This window comes from Argiope bruennichi, chromosome 11 (assembly GCF_947563725.1).
Source record: "Argiope bruennichi chromosome 11, qqArgBrue1.1, whole genome shotgun sequence".
Lineage (NCBI taxonomy): Eukaryota > Metazoa > Arthropoda > Arachnida > Araneae > Araneidae > Argiope > Argiope bruennichi.
Genome location: NC_079161.1, coordinates 65774909 through 65799651, shown reverse-complemented (window position 1 = coordinate 65799651; position 24743 = coordinate 65774909). Strand labels below are relative to the sequence as shown.

The 24743-nt window shown below is 28.2% G+C and overlaps 1 protein-coding gene across 1 annotated transcript; it reads right to left on the bottom strand.

Moving 5' to 3' along the window:
* Positions 1–794: 794 nt before the first annotated feature.
* LOC129957431 (mucin-17-like) lies at positions 795–23771 on the bottom strand. The gene is made up of 4 exons (XM_056069746.1): positions 23676–23771; positions 16170–16304; positions 11773–11900; positions 795–5942 (listed from the first exon to the last, which is right to left on the bottom strand). The coding sequence occupies exon 4, from the start codon at positions 5884–5886 to the stop codon at positions 2341–2343; it is 3546 nt and encodes a 1181-aa protein (XP_055925721.1). The 5' UTR covers positions 5887–5942; positions 11773–11900; positions 16170–16304; positions 23676–23771; the 3' UTR covers positions 795–2340.
* Between the last annotated feature and the right edge of the window lie 972 nt (positions 23772–24743).

Below are 24743 nucleotides of genomic sequence, written 5' to 3'. Positions count from 1 at the left end.
GATAACACTCTTTCATGAGAAAATACACGAGATTGCTTTCAGAAATGCAACAATGATTGCATTAACACTTCATTCATGTCAAAATTCCAAAATAGGTTTTCTGAAAATGCTGATTGCTTTTTCAAAAAATCTGGGCCATAATGTGACAAACGTTGCTTAAGGAATCCAGGCATTTACAGTTTAAAAAAAAATATTTCAGATTTTCAACAGATAAAACAACTGACAACTATAAAATTATCTCCAATCACTAAAACAAAGAATAAATAAAAATTCTAAGAAAATTTTTCAAAACATACAAAAGGTAGAATTATCAAAGTATATGGTAAAAACTAAGGGGAAAAAAAAGAATAAACTATATACTGGAATAAAAAACATGCATCATAACAAAATGACTATTTAATCTAAAGATCCATTTAGGTCACATTTTGATGAAAGGATGAATCGCATTTCTACACTTCCATAATGGTTAATCAGCAAATGCTGATTGGTTATAAATGAAAACAAGTCCAAGAGATTGACATTAATTTTCAAAATGCTCAATGCAGATGATATATTATCTTTCATCCCAAAGGGATCATATTTTTAAAACAATTCAAAGATAATCATTCCTAACCTTTATTTGTTAGGCTAAAAAGAAAATGAGCACAATAGTCAAGATTTTAAAAAATTAAAGCAAATATCTATTTTCAGATTTTTTTTTTTTTTTTTTTTTTTTTTTTTGTTCAATCTTAAATTCTGCAATCTTTATAATTCCTATTTGATATAGTATTGAAATATATTTTTTAAAAAATTGTCTAATTTTTGGATTTTTGGGAATAAACTTTCTTGGGAAAAGAACTCATTTTGAAATACAGCTTATGAAATGTTAAATGAGGGGGAAAAAAAAGGACAATTACACATTTTTGTTTTCAAATTACACATATTTGCTTTAAAAATAACAATCCCATCAGAGATAATAAGATAATAGAAAAGAAAGGTACTGAAGTTTATAACTTGAACTCCATTACGACCTTTGGCAGAAAAATACATTACAAGCTAGGTACACTATCAACAAGTATCATTTGCAAATTTAAAAACAGCATGAATTCTAAAATATTCTTTTAAATGTAGATATAATCTTAAAATCTTTAATGCCTAAGATTAGAGGGCTCAATATATAAAGACTTTTTTTAAAAGACTTTCACTTCTAAATGCAAGCCAGACCTTCCCAATTGCAGGAGAAATGTGTTCACTTTTCTAAAAGAAAGAAAAAATGGGGAAAATTTGATGAAAATAATTTCCAATGAAATTACTATGGCAGGTAAATTTTTTTTAAAAAAAAAGAAATTAATAAGCTGATTTAACAGTCAATATCAATTCTAGTATTAATATTGACTGCATTTCTTGCATATTTGAAAATGATTACTATACTTATCATAGTAATTATAAATTAAAGTTTATATTTTTAATGAGTTAGGTTACCTTTTATTTTATACCAAGAATACAAAGTAAAAGAATATCCGATTCAGATATCTCAATGAGGTTCCTGAGGAAGGTCTGACCAGCTTGGCTGACAGTCAACAAACAAAAAAAAGCAATAAAAGTTGAGAGTTGGTTTATCAAAAAGGGCTAGAGTGTGAACCAAAGCGTTTGAATAAAATCCTTGAGATGCACTCCTCGACATTCACACACACAGGCAGCCTCTCGCATATCAATGGCTTAAGCATACTCCCATTGGCTATTTCTCACTGCTCTATAGGAAAACTAATAGCACGCATCTTCGTACCTGGTTAACAAATGGCAACATGACTATGCTTCAAGATTTGAAACAACTCTGAAAACAATAGCAAATATTATGCTAATCATAACATTATAATATATATAAACTTTAATACTTCTAGCTATATACTAGATATGTGCATGTGATAAAAACGATCTACGATAAATCTCTCTCTCGCTCGAAAGATCTAAAATGTTAAGAAACTACTGCTTTGATATTGCAATAACAGAAGTTATTTGTTTGTACTTTAGTAAAACTGCAAAAACCATTCAAAATCCAAAGATGGTCTCTACTCGACAACAGTGTTTTAACAAAAAAAGATCACTCTTTGTAGGACGATGATACTGTATATCTTCATATACATATAATATATGAATGCTTGCTAACAATTCAGTATCAAGTTGTTAACATTCTCTATAACTTCTAAATTGAGGTTATTTGCTAAAAATTATTGTAAAAATGTACAATCTTATACTACATTTGGAATCTTCCTCAGAGTGTGAGAAACACCCCAGAGTCGAATATACAAGGTGAGTGTGTGTACATAAGTATGCTATTCTCTCCTCCTGCCAACAGAAGTGTCATGTGTTAGCATGAGTTTTACTGTGTGCATTCAGATTCCCACGATTCGCAAAACCCTTGCCGCACGACTCGCACTTGAATGGCTTCTCTCCGGTGTGTACACTCATGTGCCTCTTCACAGTGGACTTCTGAGAAAAGCGCTTGCCACACACCTCACAGGCAAAGGGCTTCTCCCCTGTGTGGGTGCGCATGTGGATTTTTATGCGCTCCTTATCTGCAAAGCGTTTCCCACATACGTCACAAGGGAAGGGTCGTTCCCCAGTGTGTGATCGCATGTGCCTGGTCAATGAGGTCTTCTGGGAGAAGTGGTGGCCACAAAGGTTACACGTGAAAGGCTTCTCACCAGAATGGCTCCGCAGATGCAGTTGGTACACATTCTTAGAGGCAAGGTGCTTGCCACACAGCGTACACTGAAAAGGCTTTGCAGGGTCACCTGATAAAACTGGTTGGGGAGGAGTAGTCAGCCTGGGCTGAGTCGGATGTAAACCACATGGACTCCCATTCTTACACATGAGGCAGTTCCACTTTTTGTCTGAAGAAGGCTTTTCAGCTGAAGAGTCAACTGTCGAGGTGGGGGTGCTCCCCGCGAATGCGATGGTCGAAGCTTGCGAAGGCACTGGGTTTGTTAGCGCAGAGGTCGATATCGCAACCGAGCTGGTCACGACCACGGGCAGTTGGACCGCAGCAGCTGCAGGAGGAAGATGTATGGAGGCAATGCCGGGCAATGCAGTACCGGCATTCAAGATTATGGAAGGGTTGAATTCTGAGGCACTCACTGAAGCTCGGGAGGATCCGGGCTCCTGCTTGATGGTCACCACGGGGATCTGGGCGCTCGTAGGATTAGCACCAATCAGATTCGAGCGCTTCACCAACGGTGAGAGTCCATGGACCACCGTGAAGGGGGGCAATGGACCTGACCCAGGCTCCTGTTTGACCAAACCAACTGTCTTTAAGAGCCCACTGTACATGCTACTGGTGGAAGTCACACAGTTGGAGGTCACTATGGAGTCCAGAAGAGTTGAAGGGACCCCAGATGAAACATTTCTTAAAGTTGAAGAGAGGATACTGGGTAACAAAATTGGGGAGAGGGGTGGTGATGACAGAGTGGGTGATACAGAAGGCAAATGAGAGATGACAGCAGAGCTGTCACCAATGCTGATGTTGGGCAGGGAAGTAAGGGGAAGGGCTGAAGACAAAGTGGACTGCAAAGAAGCAAGCGCACTGGCAGAAAGGTTAGTGAACAGAGAAGGTAACACTGTAGTGGTTATGTTGGGGAGAGATGCATCTTTTTCATCAGATGAAGGGGGCGATTTACTCCCGTGGCTGATCACGGAATGTTCACTAATATCTAATTTATCTTTAGAGCTATTTGAATTGTCCACCAGCGATGAATCTTTAGAAACAGAAATCCCTGGATCACTTCCATCTTCTTTCTTCACAGTTGAAGGTGAAGATGTGGGAACCAAGATATCTTGATGGATGATAGAATCACCCTTTGTTGACATCACAGAAGTAATAACACCCTTAGGTACACGCTGCATATTAGTTCTCAACTTGGTTGGGGGCGATTGTGCCCTCAAAAGTTGTTGAATAACGCTAGCTGTCACGGCAGAAGGGTTCACAGCAGTCACACCCGTATCATGTTCACCATCTGAAACAGCCACTTTCCCAGCCATCCTGATAGTGATTATGTCACCGTTGTTTTCATTTTGCGACACTTTGATAGCAGTTATTTTATTAGAGGACAAATTTTCTGCACTTGTTATCACAGTAGACTCATTCTTGACAACCTGCGACTGCTGTAACAGATTTTTTTCGATGATAGTTGACCTTGTTGAATTATGGGCCTTCAAGATCTTCTGTTCCTCCGAATCTCCACTCAACACATCATGCACATCAGAATAAATAATATCAGAGTTCTGGGATGTTTCTATACAATCTGGAATAATCACTTCTGAATCCAGAGCCGATTCACCCATACTATCTTCCATGGCTGCATTACGAGAGTGTTCTGATAGTCTCTGCTCAATAGCTTTAATTTCAGCAGCAGTAAACTTAGGAGAGGAATCTATGTTTGATGTGGACATGATGACATTTGTCTCAATGGCTGAGATGGATGTTGGTTGGGAACGCTGGCTGATACAATCAACATAATTATCTGTATGCTGTATGTTGTTCTCTACACTAAAGTGGGGGGAGAGCATGACCCGAGCAATAGACTCATCCTCTGAATGCAAAGAAAAAGGACCCTCCATCCCATCTCCTGACTGCAGCTGCTCACTGATCTCAGCCACTTTCTGCATTTCTTCGATTGCCATGGGTGACAGATGTTGGGATGGGGAAGTGGATATATGCATTATTTCCCTCAGTGGGACCACCCCAACAAAATTCGAAATAGTTCTACTGGGTAGATCAAAACCATGTTCAGAGTCTGTCATTTCTGACAAGGCATCTTTATCCATCATGTCTGGTCCCAGAGAAGACATCACAGTATTAGCTTTAATGCATCGGCTCTCAACATGGCCGATAGGGGTGGACGAACACACTAATGATGATGACAGAGGAACATCTACATTTTCCATTACTATATCTGTACAGGCATTGTGTCTTGAAGATGAAACCTCCATCGGACTAGCTAAGGAAACATTGTTGAGAGAGTCGCAGGGACTCGAAGACAAGCGTTGGATGTTGTTCATAGAAGTCATTACATCAAAAGAGTTACTGTTGCTCAGATACTGAGGAATACCCATGATCAGGTTGATGTTAGAAGGCCTACAGAAAGCATCAAACCTCCCCTTTGCAGATGATCGGATGATGGTGGACACTGGAGGCAACCCAATGTTGGATGATATACTCACACCTGAAGATAGATCCAAAGAAGATGCACTGCTGTTCGATGATGGTGACAGGCACACTCCATCACCAGGCACTACCTCAGGTAAGTTGGAACCAATATCTAAATGAGGCGTACTCTCCACGGACAGCTCAGAGGTCTGCGAGCTGTCCAAGTGGTAATTGGACACTGGCCCATCCAGGTCCTGCTGCTCTTGAAGAAGGCTCTGCATCTCCATGTGGTCCTGACTGCTGGTTACTGAATGCTGTTCCAGAGACAGAAGATTGTGTTCATGATCGCCTGATGATGGAGACTTCTTATGGCCTAAGGCAGTCGATGCTGCATTCATCAGATCTGACTCACGTAAGAAGTTCTGCGCAGTGATGTTGTCAACAACACTCAAGTGGTCTTCGCTGTTTTCCGACTCTTGTGAGCCAGATTCCTGAGTGACTATAGCATTAACAGTGAGTGAAGACCGCAAAGCACCATCGACCATCATCCGCTCATCATCGCATGCTCCCAAGGAACCTGATGTTGAATCAGCATCGTGCAGGTAGCTTGCAGAATCGGAGGTCATGATCTCGGCAGAGCAGAGGCCATTATTCCAGGAGGTAGCCATGTTGTCAGTGGAGCCCACTACAGGCACAGAGACCATAGTGGGCTCCTGTTCCCCACCAGATGGAGTGTCAGATGGTGGAGAGCAGTCACTCATCTTCAAGTCTCATCCGAGTAGTCTTATTTACGCATAATTGGAACATTTTGACAATACTGAAAAATAAAAATAGACGACTCTAGTGCATGCAAAAATAAAATCACTCAATTACAAAAGTAATATAAAATATACACGCTAAAGGTATGTAACAAAATATTTTACTCTGACAAAACTATACAATTAGTAATGAAAATGCTGTAACATCAATAGTTTAGTCTCTTCTTATTTTTTAAATCCAAATTTTTATCATCTCTATAAGCTGTTTCAGACCATGTTTCAGCAGCTGTTAAATGTACTGTGTAACCTATAATCAGTTACCTCCAAAAAGGTTACACAATGGATGAGTCAACAAACTATATATCTGTAAATTATTTTTAAAAGCACAAATGCTATGATTTGGAAACAGAATAAATTTTCTTTTGCATATTTGCAGAGCTAATAATAGTGTTCAAGTATAATTTATTCATTTATATTAAAAATTTTTAAAAATAAGGAAATTTGAACCTTTAAACTAAAACATCATAGCATGATAATGCATTAGGCTTAATTTATCTCATTTTAATTTAAAAATATACTTTAATTACAGAGAAGTTACAATGTACAAAATGTATTTAATATGGTTGTAAAACACACTATATATTCAGCAATTAAAGCAATGAAAATACTTGTAGCAAAAAGTATTTTAAAATACCTTTATTAAAATTACAGAAAAAAATTATATTGAAATAAAATTTACATCACTGAAAAGCAAACTTTTCAAACTTTAAAATGGTATAAAAATAATTTTTGAACCCAAACAAAAAAATTCCTCTAGATTTTCAGTTAAAAATCTAGTAAAAACCTTGAAACATCCTTTCCTATTTTAAATGATTTACTATCCACGAATTAATTATATCACAAATTTGATAGTTGTAAGAATAGGAATAGAATGTTTTAGATATTTTTGCTACAATTTGCAAATAATATGACAGTCTATAAATTTTATTCAAGTTAAAATTTTGAAAAATTAACTTCTTCAATAAAACTTATAAAACCCTTATCACTTATATATCAATCACAATCACAAGTATTAATTCATTATTTTGAATAAGAATAAATTCAGAAAAATGCACTTAATAATCAAATTGTTCATAGCCAAATCTTTCATGCTTCAAGAACTAAATATTTGACACAAGAATAGAAAACTTGAATATAAATATAATTTAATCATTAAAACAAATATCCAGATATATTTCAAGAAGAAAATATGTCCATATTAATTTTTTAAAGACCTGATTTTATCTAACATTATTTTGAAATCTAAAATAATAAATTATTTTAAATCATTGAAACAATGTAATAAAGTTGAAAACAAATTAACAGACTTGAAGGGGGGGAATTATTAATTAATTGGGCATTTAAAATAAATATTTCAGATTTTCAAAGAGATTTTATTTTATTAAAATCTCTTTTAATAAAATAAATATATTGATAAATTAACTTCAGTCAGATGTTGTCTAATTTCTAACAGTGTAAAATTTATTTTTGTGCAAAAATATTTTTAGTTTATTGTGGAAATGGCAAAATTCAGATTAAAAAATCCACTGCAAGATACACATTTTTATCCTGTAAGGTATACATGTGCCAAATTTGGTAACTATAGGTCAAGCGGTCTGCCTGTAAAGTATCAGCACACATATTCACCTCTATTATTAGCAGAGTTATAAGATTTTATAATATCAATCAATGAATTTTTTGAAATGTTCTATTTATTACAATGGCTGATTAATGATTATGGAAATCCATTCACTACTGATATAGAACTGAAACACCCCTAGTAATGTAATTTAAAAATTTATTTATTTATTCTTTGAAACATAGGCCAATATTTTCCTGAAATGTTGATTACCTTATACTCTTAAAATTAATAATTTATTAATCATATTTTGCAACCGAAACAAAACAAATATTTCCCAAAATTTCACAAGTCAAAAGAGAGCTTAGAGATATTTCCTAGAACAGTCCAAAAATGCTAGAAAAATCAAGTTTGGGAAAACAAGAAAAAAATAGCAGTATCAAAATTATAATGCTAAGTAGATATTCCTCCATCAAAGAGAAACTAAAATTTTTTTTAAATCACTTCCCATTTTAATTTTCCTTTACTTCTATTCTTAAACAGTTTATCCTAACTTTATTTCTAATACTACTTCTTGTTTACTAAGTATTGTTCCAATTTGCTTTTGATCTTGTTTGCTATATACAATTTGTTACTTAAATTAAAATAAATTTCCTCCAAAAAATGCATTTTAAAAATAAAATATCTAAAGAAAAATGTATTTTAAAAATAAAATATTATTAAATACCGAACAATTAATCTCTGCCGTTAAATATAAATATTTTAAAAAAATTTTCAACAAATGGTGAATTATGATATTTACATTTCAAATAAACAATAATTGATCTCTAAGCGGACAAACTAGAAATCAATTATTGCTTGTTCGATTAATAACAATTTTTTAGTTTTATAAGGATACAAATTAAAGTTTTAGATAAGATAAGCATACATAAACTTTTTTTATAAACATTTTTATTGATTTTTTTAATTTGGTTTTTTCTTCTTTATAAAATAAAATTTTTTCATCTAATATAATAATGATCAACACAAAAAAATAATAAAAGATCACTTTACAAAGTTTTAAATCAAGCAACTTTAAAATTTCATATATTTTATATAGATGAATAATTTTTTTTTATCTCCATTAAATTAAAAATATCATAATTTTTAAAATCTGTCATGATTATATATGAAGCATCACACCACCTATAGAACTTCTACATACACTAATATGTGGTAAACTTCTACACACACACACTTATGTGGAATCATGTAAAGACTGCAATATAATGAAATATAATGATGCTGTGTAGTCATCGTGAGAATAACTACACAGCATATTGCAAACTACATTTAAAATAACTGACTGAATAAAAAGGAGTTTATATTTAATTTCATAATTGTCTAGATCAAAACTAATAGGATCATAAGTAATTTTTTGATTTTTGATATCTTGATTTTTGAAAAGGACCACTGTATCTAGCAATAATCAAAACCATCATTTGCAGATTATCCCCAGCATAAACATGAAGATTTACTACTTTGCAATAACAATGACAGAATACAGTGGTGACCAAAATTGTGGACACTTTTGAAAATTTTAATGTTTTCTAACTTTGTATGCTTATAGAAAATGTAATGTTTCACAAAATGGAAACACTTACATATCATTTTAAAGGGAATTTAATGCTGATTTCAATATCAAAAGCAAAATTCAAATATTTGCAACACAAAAAAAGTTGAGAGGCAATAATTATCCAGATATATTAAATGCTGATGACTGCAGTGAGTTATTAGTACTTAGTAGGGTAGCTTTATTTTTTCAGCTTCACACTGATGTTTCATTGAGCTGAAGAGAGTTTTAAGTTCTTCCTTCGTTATTGCATGATGCCAGGAAACAATTATAGACTCAATTAATCCTCTTTTATTTGATGCATGCTTCACATATATAAGAGTTTTCAAATGGTTCCATAAGTTCTCAATAATTTTGAGTTTAGGATTGTTCCCTGGCCATGATAACAATTCAATGCTCTTTGTACTAAATCACACTTTCGAAATTTTTGCTGAAAAATAAATGATGCATTGTTGGGAAAGAGATCACTGATGGAAGGAGTAAGATTTGGCTCTAGAACAGTGTCAATGTATTTTCTTGCATTTAATGTCTCATCGATAACATGAAAGAGACCAATACAGTCTGCTGACATGCATGACCAAATCATTACACTAACTGAGTTCTTCATAGTTGCCTGAATGTAGTCAGGATGAAGTTCTTCACCAATTCTATGTTTTATATATTTTCGTCTTCACTACCGAATAACAATATCTTTGTTTCATCACTCCGTATAACTTGTATTACTGATCATCTGGCCAATTAATGTGTTCTTTTGCCCCCTATAATCTTTTTATACACTGCTGTAAATTTTTTTGTTGAATTCTACCTCTTAGTCTAACATCTAATAATCTTCTCCTCATTGTTCTTGAATTGTCATAAATGCCAGCATCATTCAAATCGCTTCTGGTGGTTGCCGATGACATTCTTCAATCATGGAGACATAGTCTTTTTATTCTTCTGTCATGAAGAGATGTGGTGTACCTTTTTCAGCAATTTCCTGCTTTGTTTTTTTATTGAATTTGTCTCCTGGTATCGTAAACAAAACTTTCGGACACCATATGTAGTTACTGAACCACCCATCTGTTTTGCAATGTCAGCATTGAAATGACAACATTCATGTAACACAATAATCTAAGTTTTCTTTCTAAGCCTCCAATATATTCTTTTATTTGATGACATTGCTTCATGACTAAATATTAGAAATATTTACAATAATTCCTACTAAATATTAAAAAACTTAACAGAATTTTTTACTTGTGATTTGATTACATAAAAAACAGTCTTTCGTCTATAGAAAAAAGCACAATAATGATCTGTTCCAACTTTAAACATGATGTCATCTTCTTCTGGCAGTTATTAACATTTTATTGGTTTCCGGAACAGTGATTGGTCAGGAAAGTTAGAAATTACAATCCACTTCATCACTGTGTTTGTTATTCAGATTAAAGTAAAAATAACTTTTTTGTATTGAAAATATTTGAATTTTGCTTTTTGTATTGAAATCAGCATTAAATTCTCTATAAAATGATATGAAAGAGTTTGCATTTTGTGAAATGTAACATTTTCTATAAGCATACAAAGTTAGAAAACATTATAATTTTCAAACATGTTCACAATTTTGGCCACCACTGTATATAGATTATAAGATGCTTTTTGACAAGGTATTTGATGGAAAATGCAAAACAGTAACTGGCATATCAGTTATTAATTAGTAATACTAATGAAAAATTTTATGTAAGAAAAAAACATTTGGTCAACACAATTTGTTAAAGTGTATAGGTTATAAACATGCTGTTTTGATTAAAATGTTTTCAACAATATTTTCTACTTTTGAATATACTAAAACATATAAAGCAAAAGTACATATATTAATGATTTTATTTAGAGATTCCTACTTCCTCATATGATTATTTTCAGTTCCATGCAAAAAAGGAAAAACAAGCTTTTTAAACCCACTTTTCAAATTATAAACAATTTATTTTGCTATTCAAAACAATAAAATTGTTAAAGTATGTAAAAAAAAAAAAAAGACTTCCCTAAATAACTGAAAGATAAATTATAAAACTAAAAATAACAAATGAAAAAGCAAAAATTAGCCAATAAAAAAATTAAACTTCTCTGGTTATTAATAAAATATTGTAATTTTAATAGTAAAATGAAATTTCAAATTCAATTTTCACACATGAAATATTATAACTTGATATAATCTCCAGGGGGAAAAAAGAGTAACACAGTTAATGGAATAATAACCACTTTAAAACTCAATGTCACTATATCATGCATTATGAATTTGATTTCCGATCATCAGTAATATTGGTTATTAATACTCTAAGTTCAAACAACATCTGTAATATGCACTAAAGCTCTAATAAACACGAATTAGAGTTTTAGATAAGATAAGCATACATAAACTTTTCTATAAACATTTTTATTGATTTTTTTAATTTGGTTTTTCCTTCTTCATAAAATGAAATTTTTTTCATCTAATATAATAATGATCAACACAAAAAATAATAAAAGATCACTTTACAAAGTTTTAAATTAAACAACTTTAAAATTTCATTTATTTTATATAGATGAATAATTTTTTCTATCTCCAGTAAATTAAAAATATTATAATTTTTAAGATACTTCTAAACAGTTTATAAAATGCTTATTATATAATAAAAGTTTTGATTACTTTTAAATCAATTTGTTGTTCTGATCCATAATGTCTTTCTTAGGGCAGAGGAACATAAAATTCTTTATTCTTCACTAAATCAAAGGTAATGAAAGCACTAATGCTTATACCATTCTTAAAACAGTCATCTGAAAAGAAATAATAATTTTAGTCAATTAAAACAGACAACAGAAAATTAAATATTTCTTATTTTTTTAACAAAATTCAAACATATTATATATATATTATATAAACTGATTAACTTAAAATATTCTTTTTTTTTTCCTTGCTTATCTTTTGACCTATCATCACTGCTCCATGCATCCCAACATCACCCTTTTATTTATAATTACTAACATCTATACATAGTTCAATAAAGACACAACAATACAAGCATTTTTAATTTTATAATTATACAAAAAGGCTGCAATGGCCACTATACAAATTTAAATAAATTTATATAAACAATATTCATAGGAACCTTGAAGCTTATAACAGCATGCAGCAGTTAAAATCCAGATTGTAAGATAACAAAGAAATATGATTTGTATTGTAAATAGCAATAGTTGAGAGAGTTTTAATCTTTTCTCTTTCCATCCTATTTATCAATGTCCATCACCACTTTTTTTTTTTTTTTTTTTTTTTTTGCATATTTATTTAGAATACTTTACACACCCTTGGGAGGTGTATATCCCACAAGGTGAGAGACTCTACATTAACTCCTTTACTTGCTTTAATGGTAAATTAGGCATCATTTACAGAATTTTTGATATTAAAAAAAGTCATGTTAACATTCTGAAATATCCCAGATTTTTTTTTTTTTAAAGTTTTTATAGGATTTAAGCAAAAATATATACTTAATGCATTAACACTGTTACTTAAGCAGTAAAAAAAATACTAACAAATAGGTTAATTTTCTCTCCAAATGGAGTAATGGATTAGTTATTTATTTTATTAAAAAACAATAGCCAAAAATTCGATATTATTGTTTTGTCAATACAAAATCAAATGCACAGACAATGCTAGTCCAAAAATGAGTCATTTAATTACATGTCACAAATTTCTGTTTTATTTTTTAAATAAAAATATATATCCCAAAAGGATAATCAACCATTAATATTCAACAGAAGGGTTTTGTTTTTTCTTTTTTGTAGATGTAGCTATTAATATATTCTTTTTCAATAATATCAATGATAGTTTGAAACTTTTCTACGTATACAATCGAAGAAATAGCAACAATTTGAATTATTTAAGGCGGCAAAATAAATAAATAAAACATTGCGCTTTAGAAACTTTAAAAATTATGCTGATTACAGAAAGTTCTACGAAAACAAAATGTTAGATTTCAGTTGGAACTAATAGTCATGAATTCTGAATTTAAAAAAGCAATATTTCTATACTTAAGATCACATATTTAAAATTACAACATGTAAGACAGCTTATCAAGCAGCAAGTTAGCAAAATGAGAATTAAATATCATGCCATGTCAATTTTGTTATCTCAAAAAAATTTTATACGTGCAAACTTAGCAAAAATGCACAATTATTTATGAATTAAATACCTTGAAAATAAACATTAAGAACAGAAAAATCAGTTTTGGCAGCAGATCAGCATAAAAGGAGGAGAAGGAAATTATTTTTGTTTGTTTGTTTTAATTTTCAAAGCACCTAATTCATATTAAAATGGCCATCCATTTAAAAAAGTTGGACAAATAAATTATCATGTAGACTGCAAAGATTATACATTAAAATATACATTTTAACAAAATAGAAAGCCATTTCTCACACACTTTTATATTAGATAGAAGAAATTATTTTTAAAAAGTCCAATAACTTTTACGTTTTCAATGAGATTTGCTACAAGTTACAATAAAAGAAATATTGCACAATAATATAACAATCCCCCCCCCAAAAAAAAATGGTGAAAGTAGTTAAACAGAACAACATTATGTCATTTGACTTGGTTCAAGAGATCATTTGTTTGAATTTGAGAAAACATTTTTCAGAAGAAAAAAAATAATATCTTCATTGAGTAAATAATTAAAAATTGAAAGATTATAAAGTTATATGCTGCTTTAATTTTCTTATTCGCTCTTATGATAAATATGAAGCACTATAATAAATATAACATTATTTACATTTTTATTGTTACAATTTGGGATTAACTTTTTTATAATTAAAAAATAAAAATAATTAATTATTGATATAATTTACACATTACTAAATTAAATAATTTATATATTAAAATGTTTCACTGAAGTAAAAAAAAAATGAATAAATTTTAATTATGCATTTTTTTTTAATTATAATAAATTTTTCGAATTTTTAACTAACTTTTGAAATTATATTTTCATCTTCCTTTGCTTCCATTATATTTAAAAAAAATTATGCAGTGTAGATTTTTTTAATGAATATGATATAAAAATGAAGGAACTTTATTAATTATTAAAAACAACTATTTCTAAAAAATGGAACATTTTAAAAATTAATAAATTAAAAAATGGAAAATATTTTAGTAAGTTTAAAAAAATTATAAGGAACAATGAATTTTACATATAATAATAAATTATCAATTAAATAGTAGAATTTTAATAAATAGGCTTTTTAAAATGGCATACTGTGCAGAATAAACATTTGTCTTTCTTTGCATTAAAAAATTAAATGTAAATGTAATTAAAAAATAAATTATAATGTTAAATAATAATATATAAAATATTTCAAAATTTTACACTTATAATCTAAATTAAGTCTTGCATTAGATTACTTTTCTTTGTACTATTGTGTAATTTGAAAATATAATGTAAATTATATTTAGTTTTCTATTAAATATCAAACAACAAATTTATTAGATGAAATTAAACAAATCATATCAACATTGCAACAAATAGAAAATGCATCTGTTTATCATTTTAAGTTATCATAATAAATCAAATTTTATTTATATTTAGACTATACAAATTCATCCCATTTCCACTGCTTTTGCTGCTGCTTTTTTTTTTCCCCTCACTGCTGCAAAAAAGAGAGAGGAAGAAAGAAAAAAGAAGAAGAAAAAAGTCAGTACAGTAAATGACTGTAAAGAATGAAAGTATGTCTTTAACTAAAATATACATAAAATACAGAAAGTATATTTTCAGTTCAGTTCTTTGACACTCTATTTTATTTATTTATATGGATCAATGCAATATTTGTGAAATTTATATCTAATATTATAAAAATCTTTTAATGTTTTGATTAAAATATTCTTTCTCTCTTTATATACATAGAGAAAGACAGAGAGAGAAGATAAACCTGAAAGTGCAAATTTCACAAGTATGAACAAAATGAATTATTCCACAACAATAAAACACTTTTTATCAACAGAATAAAAATTATATATCATGCATGAAAGAAAACACATTACACATAAATCAGTTATCAAATATACTCCTGTATCAACTTATTCTTTCAAAACTGAAAAGATGCAGAATGGGAAACATTATATTTTCAATATGAAAATAAAAATGTAAAGTACTGAGTAAAAAAAGATAATGCATATAAACCCATTTTAATTTCTAATATTTATTTGTATTATAAAAAAAAAAGCCCAAACTAGGAAAAGCAACTAAAGATTCCACTTCTTTTCCCTGTTTTTTTTTTTTTTTTTTTTTTAATGTGTCTATTTTTCTGAAAATAAAATCAAACTTGATATTAACTTTACACATACACACACACACACACACAAAAAAAAAAAAAAATAGACCAATATGGCTATTTTAATTCCTATATTATTTCACTAATGAATTACAAATTCTGTTTAAGGCAATGTGTTATTATGAGCAGAAGTCCAAGAGATTTCAAGCTCTTAAAATATTAATGGGTTCCATATAATTTTTTTTCTATAAAATTACATCCTGTGATGATTTAATTTCAGCTTACAATTTTTAAATTGTATTTTTGATATAAATTTATTGTTTTTTAAATTTAAATGTAAACATGGTGAAGGCAAACTAAATGGCTCAATCAAAATAAAATTCCAGTATGGTTTATATAAACAGTTTGAAGAGTTATGCTAGGCCTTATTTACCAATTAAGCCAGGTTAGCACAAAATAATATGATTTGAGCATGCAGCATAATTGGGGGCAAAAAGTTCAGAAACAAAATGTACAAAAAAAAAAAAAAAAAAAAAAAAAAACAGTTAGCCCAACAATCACACTGATAATGATGAAATTAAATCTTGATCTTGCATATTTTTTGTAAAAACCATACAAATAGATTATTTAGTTAAATATAAATCAATTTTACATTATATCCACTCTCTTCTATAAAACTAAACTGAGAAACTTTATCAACTATTAGAAGAAAAAAAAGCCAAGGCCTTAAAAGAAGCACATGGTAATAGTAATAAATCTATAAAATCAGTATTAAAGAAAACCATTTACCAATTATTTCACATGTGTTAGATATTCCAAATAAGTTTCACATTTCTTTTTTATTAGAGTTTCTATTCTTCTGCTTGGTTTCTCAATTTGGATTTTTCCTTTCATGTAGGGTTTCATTTTCTTTTAAAAAGTAATCTGAAAGAAAAAAAAGGAATAATGAATTGTCATGCATTTTTTTAATAATAATTTATAGAAAAAAAGTCAACACAATAGTGAAAACATATAGGCAAGTACATTAAACTTTTATCATAATCCATTTCCTTGTAATCTCTACAGGCACTGTACTAGTATTATTTTTTACCTATGCTTACAAACATATGCTATATGATTTTATTTAATTTAGTACTCTAATGTAATGGAGTAAAGAGTGTTATGCTCTTTAACCCTCTGACTGAGTAATTCTTTAAAATCACTATTTCAATGCAATATTTGCAAATAAGTTCAAATATTTTTCATAGAAAGTGAACTGATACTATATGGTACACAATAATAAGATAATATAATAAAAATCTGTCATCATAAATTAAAAACTCTAAACTGCGAAAAACGCGGGGTTCAACAGAAAATGGATTGATTGCCAACCTATAGAAATCGCGGGATTCGCAACCGGAGGGTAAAACCTTGCATAACATGTAGATTTACTGTTAATAAAAGACAAGAATGGGAAACCCTATACATGGTTTTAAAAAGACCACAAATCATGTGATAAAAAAATTTTTTAATTCTTATGACATGATTTGTGGTCTGTCTTTTTCTCTTTCTCTATCAAAATGAATATCATAATACATCTTGTAATAATATTAATCCCATTGAGTATTAATAAACCAGCTTCATCATCAAATAACAGACAACTGATAAAAAGCATGATAAATAATCTACAAGTTATTCCTTTTTTAATAATAGAAAATATATTTTAATACAATACAACAGAAAACACAAAAAGCTTTTGTAAAGTTTTAAGTCATAAGGGATATTTCTAAATTTAATTTAAATCAAAATTTAAATTCAGCTAACAAAATGGTAAAGTCAAATCGCATAGATATTAAAAACACATTGATTAATACATTTTTCCACCTGATGAATATTAAAATCACTAATTTTATAACACTATGAAGAATTTTATATAATTAAATAAAGAAATCCAAATCCAAATTATTCATCTATCCAAATTTTAAAATGTAACACCATTTTTTTATTTATTTATTTATTTTGAAAAATTCAAGTTTGACATGAAACAAGAGAGCACCAAATACATAAAAATAGTGCTAAATTCTTTGAAACATACATGTAAACACCAATTGTGAGAACTCTCTATTTAGACATCTAAAAAGTGCAATTTTTAGATTTGATAAACCTGATATTAATAAGATATATACAATATCTATGGTTAAACAATTTGTTATAGAGCTGTCTTTTCTTAACTAATATGGAGTAATCAGTAAGCATTTGAAGATTTTTTTTTAGTTTACTTATCTAATAATTATGCAATACAGGTAAATATTTATCCAGATGTTTTGTCCTCCGACAAAAATTCGTTAGCTTTGTAAATATTAAATATAAAGATTTAAAAGAACATGATTGTATAAGTCATAACCAGAAAGAGCTTGCTGAAATGCATAGAACCCTTCATTAAATATGAATGTACCAATCTTACATAGCATGTATTTAGTATTTCATCAATCATCCTCTTATTTTATTTGTATTTTTTACTTTTAATCTAATAAAACAATAGATAGTTTTTACATATTAAAACTACCAGAATTGAGATTGAATTTTAAAAAAATCAAACATAAGTTAGTAGTTTAGCTTGCATTATAAGAACCACATATTGTTTTGGACAGTTGGAGGATGGGGTCTTTTAAAATAGAAGGCAAAATATAAAGATCTGTAATATTTTGGAAGTAGCAATGCATTGGAATTATAACCAAATGAACATCTTGTGGATAAAAGAAAAATTTAAAATATATACTGGAACTCGGAGATTTTTCTTTTTTTTAAAAAACGAAGTAGGTATGTCCCATATTTTCTTGATCAACTTTTACTTGTGTTTTTCTTTGATTTAATCAGATAATTTTATTCACGCTGTTTTAATATTTTTTTAAAAAAACCAGACATAGAAATTTTTATGTCCTGTAACTTGCTTTCATCAACTATATTAATTTATATGCAAAGTTTACTTTTAAATCTGAAAACACAATATTGAACATAAAAGTTTCATGGTGATCGTCCCAAGAAACCTTTGGCATTAGAGGCCGATAGCTTTTGCTGCTAAAGATCCAAATCTATTCATTTTAATAATAAAAACAAGCAACTTAACTAGTAGTGGCCCAATTTCAATTGAAAGATTCAAAAAAATCACTGCTGTAAAATTATAGTGTATTTTGTAAACTATTGGATGCGCACAATATGAAACAGATTCATAATCCTAGCACAAGTAATTTCAACTTTTTATAACAGCTCAAAATAAATTTACTTCACCTATGGCAAATAGTCTTAAATAAAATGGTAATACAAAATAATTGGAAATACAATATATTAAATAACACATTAGATTAGAATCTCAAATATGACATTAAGTTTATTATTAGATGAAAAATAACAACATTTCTATAAAAGATAATATAATAAAAATTCTGTGATTTTTTTAATTTATGGTAGCAATTAAAATACTATCCAGTTTCAAATAATAATACCTAACCAGATTTTGTAACAGATGAATCTAGGTATCTTTATATTTAAAAAAAAAAATCAAAACTTTAATTTTTGATGCAATTTCTAATGTGAAAAGAAAGAAGATTAATGATTTAAATATTTAAAACAAGTGGTATTTCAACTTTTTCTGATATTAAACAGATTATTTGTAATTTTCTAGAGTCTGTTAGATTTTTTTTTTAATTCAGAAAGAAATTATTATGTTTTGACATATACAAAAAAAAAATCCTATTTAAAAGTGTAATTAGCGAAAGTTACAGTATTTATAAATAAATTTTAACTGCAGAATACCGGAAAGGAATTTTTGTACATACTTAACAATTTTCATTAAGCCTAATAAAAGGGGGGAAAATTCCATTTCATTATTGTCATTTGCAATTGAAAAAATATCTAATGTTGCATATCAAGATTATTAACAATTTCAGCATTTGTACATTAACCACATGCCACAGTCAACATTAGTTAAGAAAGAAACAAAGCATTAGTGCGCAATCTGACTTTTGTGTGTGTGTGTGCATGATTAAATTCTGACAAGCGGTTAATACAAATGTGCCAAGATTTCAATTTTAAATGAAAGAAATGCAAGATAAAATAATTATAGAAAAATAATAAAAAGTTTGATAGTATTGTATACTATTCCACAATTAGGGAAAAAAATTTGGGGATTTTTTTTTCCCAATTGCATTTGAAGTGCATGCTAATTACTTTATTCCAAAAAATAAATACATAATAGTAGTAATATTTTTCAGTCAACATTTTATTTTCCACACTGGATATTATTTACATGCTTCTCCTTTTATTTTCAACAACAATAATAAAATCTTTTAAAAAAAATTTATATTAAATATTTGGTGAAAAAAATTGGTAATATTTTATCTACTGAAATGACAAAAGAGAGAAGAAGAAAAAAAGGATAAGGAACAAATAATAATAATGAATAAGTCTAGAACCTTGCAAAAATTGGTAAAAAGAAATATAATCAGCTGCTACTCAAGAACACAATATGCAGAAAGCTATAAGTTAATAAACTGCAAATGAACAGTATACTACATGTTCTTATAAATTACAGGAGTTTAAAAAAGAATTCCAACAAAATCAAACAGCCTTCTTTTTAAATACATACATTTGTTAATAGAATATTAATAATTAGAATTTAAACTGCTCCAAGATGTCAATTACTTTTAAATATGTCATAATGATATTAGAATTATTATTCAAGTAAGCAAAGTGACACACTTTAGCTACTCATATTCTGTTTAGGGAATAGGAATAGTTGTTGTTTATTAAATACTATAACAGTTTTATAAACAAACCGACTCAGAAACCTGTTAATGTGAAACTATGTAAAAGCAATGGATAATTTTTTAGGGTAGAGCTTACACATACTTTTGAGATAATTAAATATTTCTAGCCTTTTTTTTTTTTACCCCTGCTCCTTCCAATTGAATCTTGGAAATAAAATTTTGGAGAGACTGTATTTTTACAGCTCATGGATTAAGTAAAAAAAAATATATTAGAAAATCAATTAGCATAAAGTTAAATGGGAAAAAAGACAATTATAAAAAATATAAGAAACTTTTAAGAAAGCAATTTTTGTATATACATTTTGTCTATTTTAAATGAAATTTAAGATGCAAGATTTAGATAGCTAAAAACATATTTATTATCTCTGAAAAGCTGATAAATGTCACTTTAACATACACATTTCATTCAAATCTTTATAATGCTTACCGAACAGTAAGACCACCTGTTTCCTACTGATGGTTACCCAAGGTCATAATTTTATTGTTAATAAAAGGAAGATAAATGATCATCCAATTATGAATAAGTAACTATAAGCTTACTTTTTTTATTTATTATTTTAAGGAATATAAGTGTTCGATTTATTATCAGTTACAAATATATTGAGAACTACATAGTGAAGAAATAATCAGGTGACTACATAACTGAAAGCCAATACAGGAAAAATTATTTTCAATTATTCAAGATGAAAATGTAGGTCATACTCGGATGATCCTGCACCTTCCTTCACTATGTGCCACATTTATGTTTTCATCCTTTCTATAGTTTCCCCCCCCCCTTAAAAAACATTTTACTCATATTTTTATAGGTTAGTAAATTTTGTAATTAAGATAAATAAAAATACATTCCTGAAAAATAATTTCTTATATATTATATCGATGAAATGCTTCACAATAAACAATAATAAATCTATATAATAAATTTCACAATAATATACCTACACAATAAATTAAATATATCACTGCATAAAATGAATTAAAAAATTTTACATATTTTAAAAGGATATGTAATAGAATTTAGATTTTTAGAATTTTAATTTCTCTATCATTTTCAGTCTATCATAAAAGTTTTATTACTGATAACTTTGTTATTTATGTGACAAATGATGCTAATTTAAATCCTGCAGTTATTTTTGTACTCCTAGTCTCAGCCTATATTCTTCATGAGGATCAATCTTTTTGCCCTTTTCAGTATGGACTTGTGTATTTTTTTGAATAATTAAATCTATTAATTTCTAATAAGAAAATAATGATACACAGAACTAAATAATTTGATCAAGACTATAATACTGAGTTTTATTAAAAGACATAAACATAAATAATGTTTTTAAAGCATTGTGAAACTTCTGACATGAAAATCATAATAATGCAATTAACTTTCTTAATATAATCAAAGTACAAAGAAATAAAAGCTTAAATGAATCGGCCAACTGATAAAATGGATGAAATTAATCATTTATAATAATTTGAATTAAAATTAAAGAAAAAACATTCCATATATTAATCTTCAGAATACTCAATTATTTTGATCTTACAACTTTCAGGTAAGAAAAATAGCTTTTGAAGTGAATGAGTGAGCTTTCAAGTATTTAAAAAAATGATTATGAATTAATAAATTTAATTGAAATACTAACCCAAATTAGAATTATTCAGGAAAACTTCATTTTTTAGATTTCATTTACTTTTTTAAAACTAACCTTTGCTATGAATAAATTAATATTACTTATTTCAGTGTTAACTTCACAGTTTATATTTAACATATGTTTAAATAAGGAAGTTAAATATCTTCCTAGATTTTGAAGATACATATAAAGCTAGTTTTAGTTGTTCTTTTATATATATATATATTAAAAGGAATTGCATATAATTTTTCTATTGCTTTATAATATTATAATAGATAAAAGAATAAATTTATTCTAATAAATACATCAAAGTAAAACAGAAAAAAAAAGTACATTAACTCAATATAACTATCAATATGAAACAGGGCATCTATAATCGAAAAAAAACTATCAAAGTGCAACAACACAGAAACATGAATTACGGAAAAATTACTGCATGTTATAGTAATTTAATATTTATTATAAAACATACCATATATACAATTTTTTCAAGACCAAAAAATTTAAATTTATAAAATGAAGGCTTAATAAAAATCCTAAATTCAAAATAAGGAAATCAGAGGAAATCATGCTGAATCCATTCAAAAGAATTTCAACAAAAAAAGAAATTTTCCAGACACTAAACAAGCTCAATTACTATTCTTCACATGATAAAAGATCCTTTTAAATTAACATATTTTTCATCATTAGAACATCTATTCTTCTAGAACATCTTGCAATATTATAAATTCATTTAATTTTCAAAACTTTAACAATGATAAACATTTAACATTTTGAACAAGCATGCAAAAAAACTAGGGCATTTAACAAGTACAAAGTGTAAATGGATAACCATTTATTATATAATTGACAAAAATACACCAACTGTTATCTGATATAATTATTTCATGAAATTGCTACTTACCCACTTCTTCAAAAATAAATATTTTACTCAATTTAAGATATATATAACAAAATATTTATGCTTTTATTTAGGAAGTAATTCATTTCTACAAATAAGATTTGGAAAATATATACAGATCTGAAATAATAACAAATTTCTAAATGAAAAATTTTAAATCAACCCAATGTTTTGAAAGTTAGCTTTTTGGAAATTATATATTAGCAAGCAGACATATGCACAGACAAAACAATTAAAATTTAAAGATTATAGCCCAACCCGTTTATAAATAAATGCATCGGTAATACTCAAATATAATTTTTTATGCAATAAACAATACATATATTAAAATTTATGTATGTTATTATATATTTAAATTTATTCAGTTTACATAATAAACATATGTAAACTGAAGATATTCCCGATTTCACCGAAATAAAATAAATACCTTTAAATATTTAAAGAAATCAAATTAATTTGATATTTGTTTATTAAATCGTTAAATTAAAATACATTATTTTTTCAAAAGTAATGAATTATTTATGTAGTGGACTTACATATTTTTCCATGATTATTATAAGGAGAGGTTACATGTAGATATTCGTCAATTTGCATGAAAATTTTTAATCGTCATAAATTTTTTACAGCTATCAGTGATTGAAAAAACATATCCTTAAGATTACAGAAACAAAAATTGTTTAGCGGACAAAACTTGTGTTTTCCTTGTAACGAGAGTTTAAAATAACTATTAAAATCCAGGATAATATGAATAAGCAATTTTAAAACGATATGCAAATAATCCATAATATGCAACCGGGAAGATAGGGAAATGAATTACATTGCAAAGCCAATTACAGACGTGGTAAAGATTTATTTCATTTTTCAAATACTATCAAATCAGAATTGTTTCTCTTTATCAGATCTCACTTTTAAGCTTCATAAGAAAATAATTGCATAAAGACCTATGCCCTAAAGGCAATAAACAACTCACCAGAAATGATTGTTTACTGTAAATAGTTATGTATGAAAAACTTAAAAAAAACTTTAAAGGAGCCATAACCAATGGCACCCGGATGTGGAATTTAATTCTGCCATTCTGAAAGGTCCGGACAGGAAATATAATTTTTATGAAATAATTAAACTGTTTTCCTTTAAAAAATACAAAATTGGTAATGAGTGAAAATGTATATTTTTAAGAAATAAAACGAACAAAAAACAACGGTATTAACGAAAACAAAACTTTTGATAAGTCATATTTACATCGATGAATGTAAACAATGATATGCGTGCGTGACGTCATTTGAAGATATTTGAAGAACACACACTAAAGATGATTTTAAAATAGAAGTTTAAAATAATAAAGATGCATTAGACCAATTTAAAATCTTCATTAAGAATATAATAGTACGTTAATCTTTAGAAAATTAATTGGAATTCCTGCTTATAGAGGGATTATTTTGGCTTGCTGTCTTAATGTCTTTCAGTAGGGTAGGGAGTGTTCCAATTTATATATTATCGTAGATTGCAAAAACCCCTTATGCATGCGCATTCCAATATTCTATTCTATAATTCGGTTACAAGTTCAAAATTTGGACCATAAATTTTTCCTTGTTTGACAAAAAGTTACAGTTTTTCATGACGGAAATCAGATGTAAGACGAAAGGTATTGTAAAGCAAATCTCTATGTTTTGAAAAAAGAAATAGTTATTTTCAGACTGATAGTATCATTTAGGACCTCATACTTTATTTCAGAAAGAGGAAAATAAACTAAATTTTGATTTCAATTTAAAAAATTAATAAAGACAAAAAATCATGTAATAAAAAAGCTAACACATGTGACGTCACAATAGCATCACATATCATGATAGAAAATGTCATTTAATATATAAAGGCACATTGCCTTATGTTGCGTAATATAGATATTTTTTTCTCCTGCAAATGCCAACAGATTGCAAAGTGAATGCCACAATGTATTTTAGATTAATCACGTGAGCAAGAATTGACCCCATTGAAAGCAAATAAAAATTCTAAAAGATTGGCTAACAACCACAGCAAATTT

Excerpts from the sequence above, each read along its gene's own strand:
- LOC129957431 (XM_056069746.1), bottom strand. The coding sequence starts at position 5,886 with ATGAGTGACTGCTCTCCACCATCTGACACTCCATCTGGTGGGGAACAG.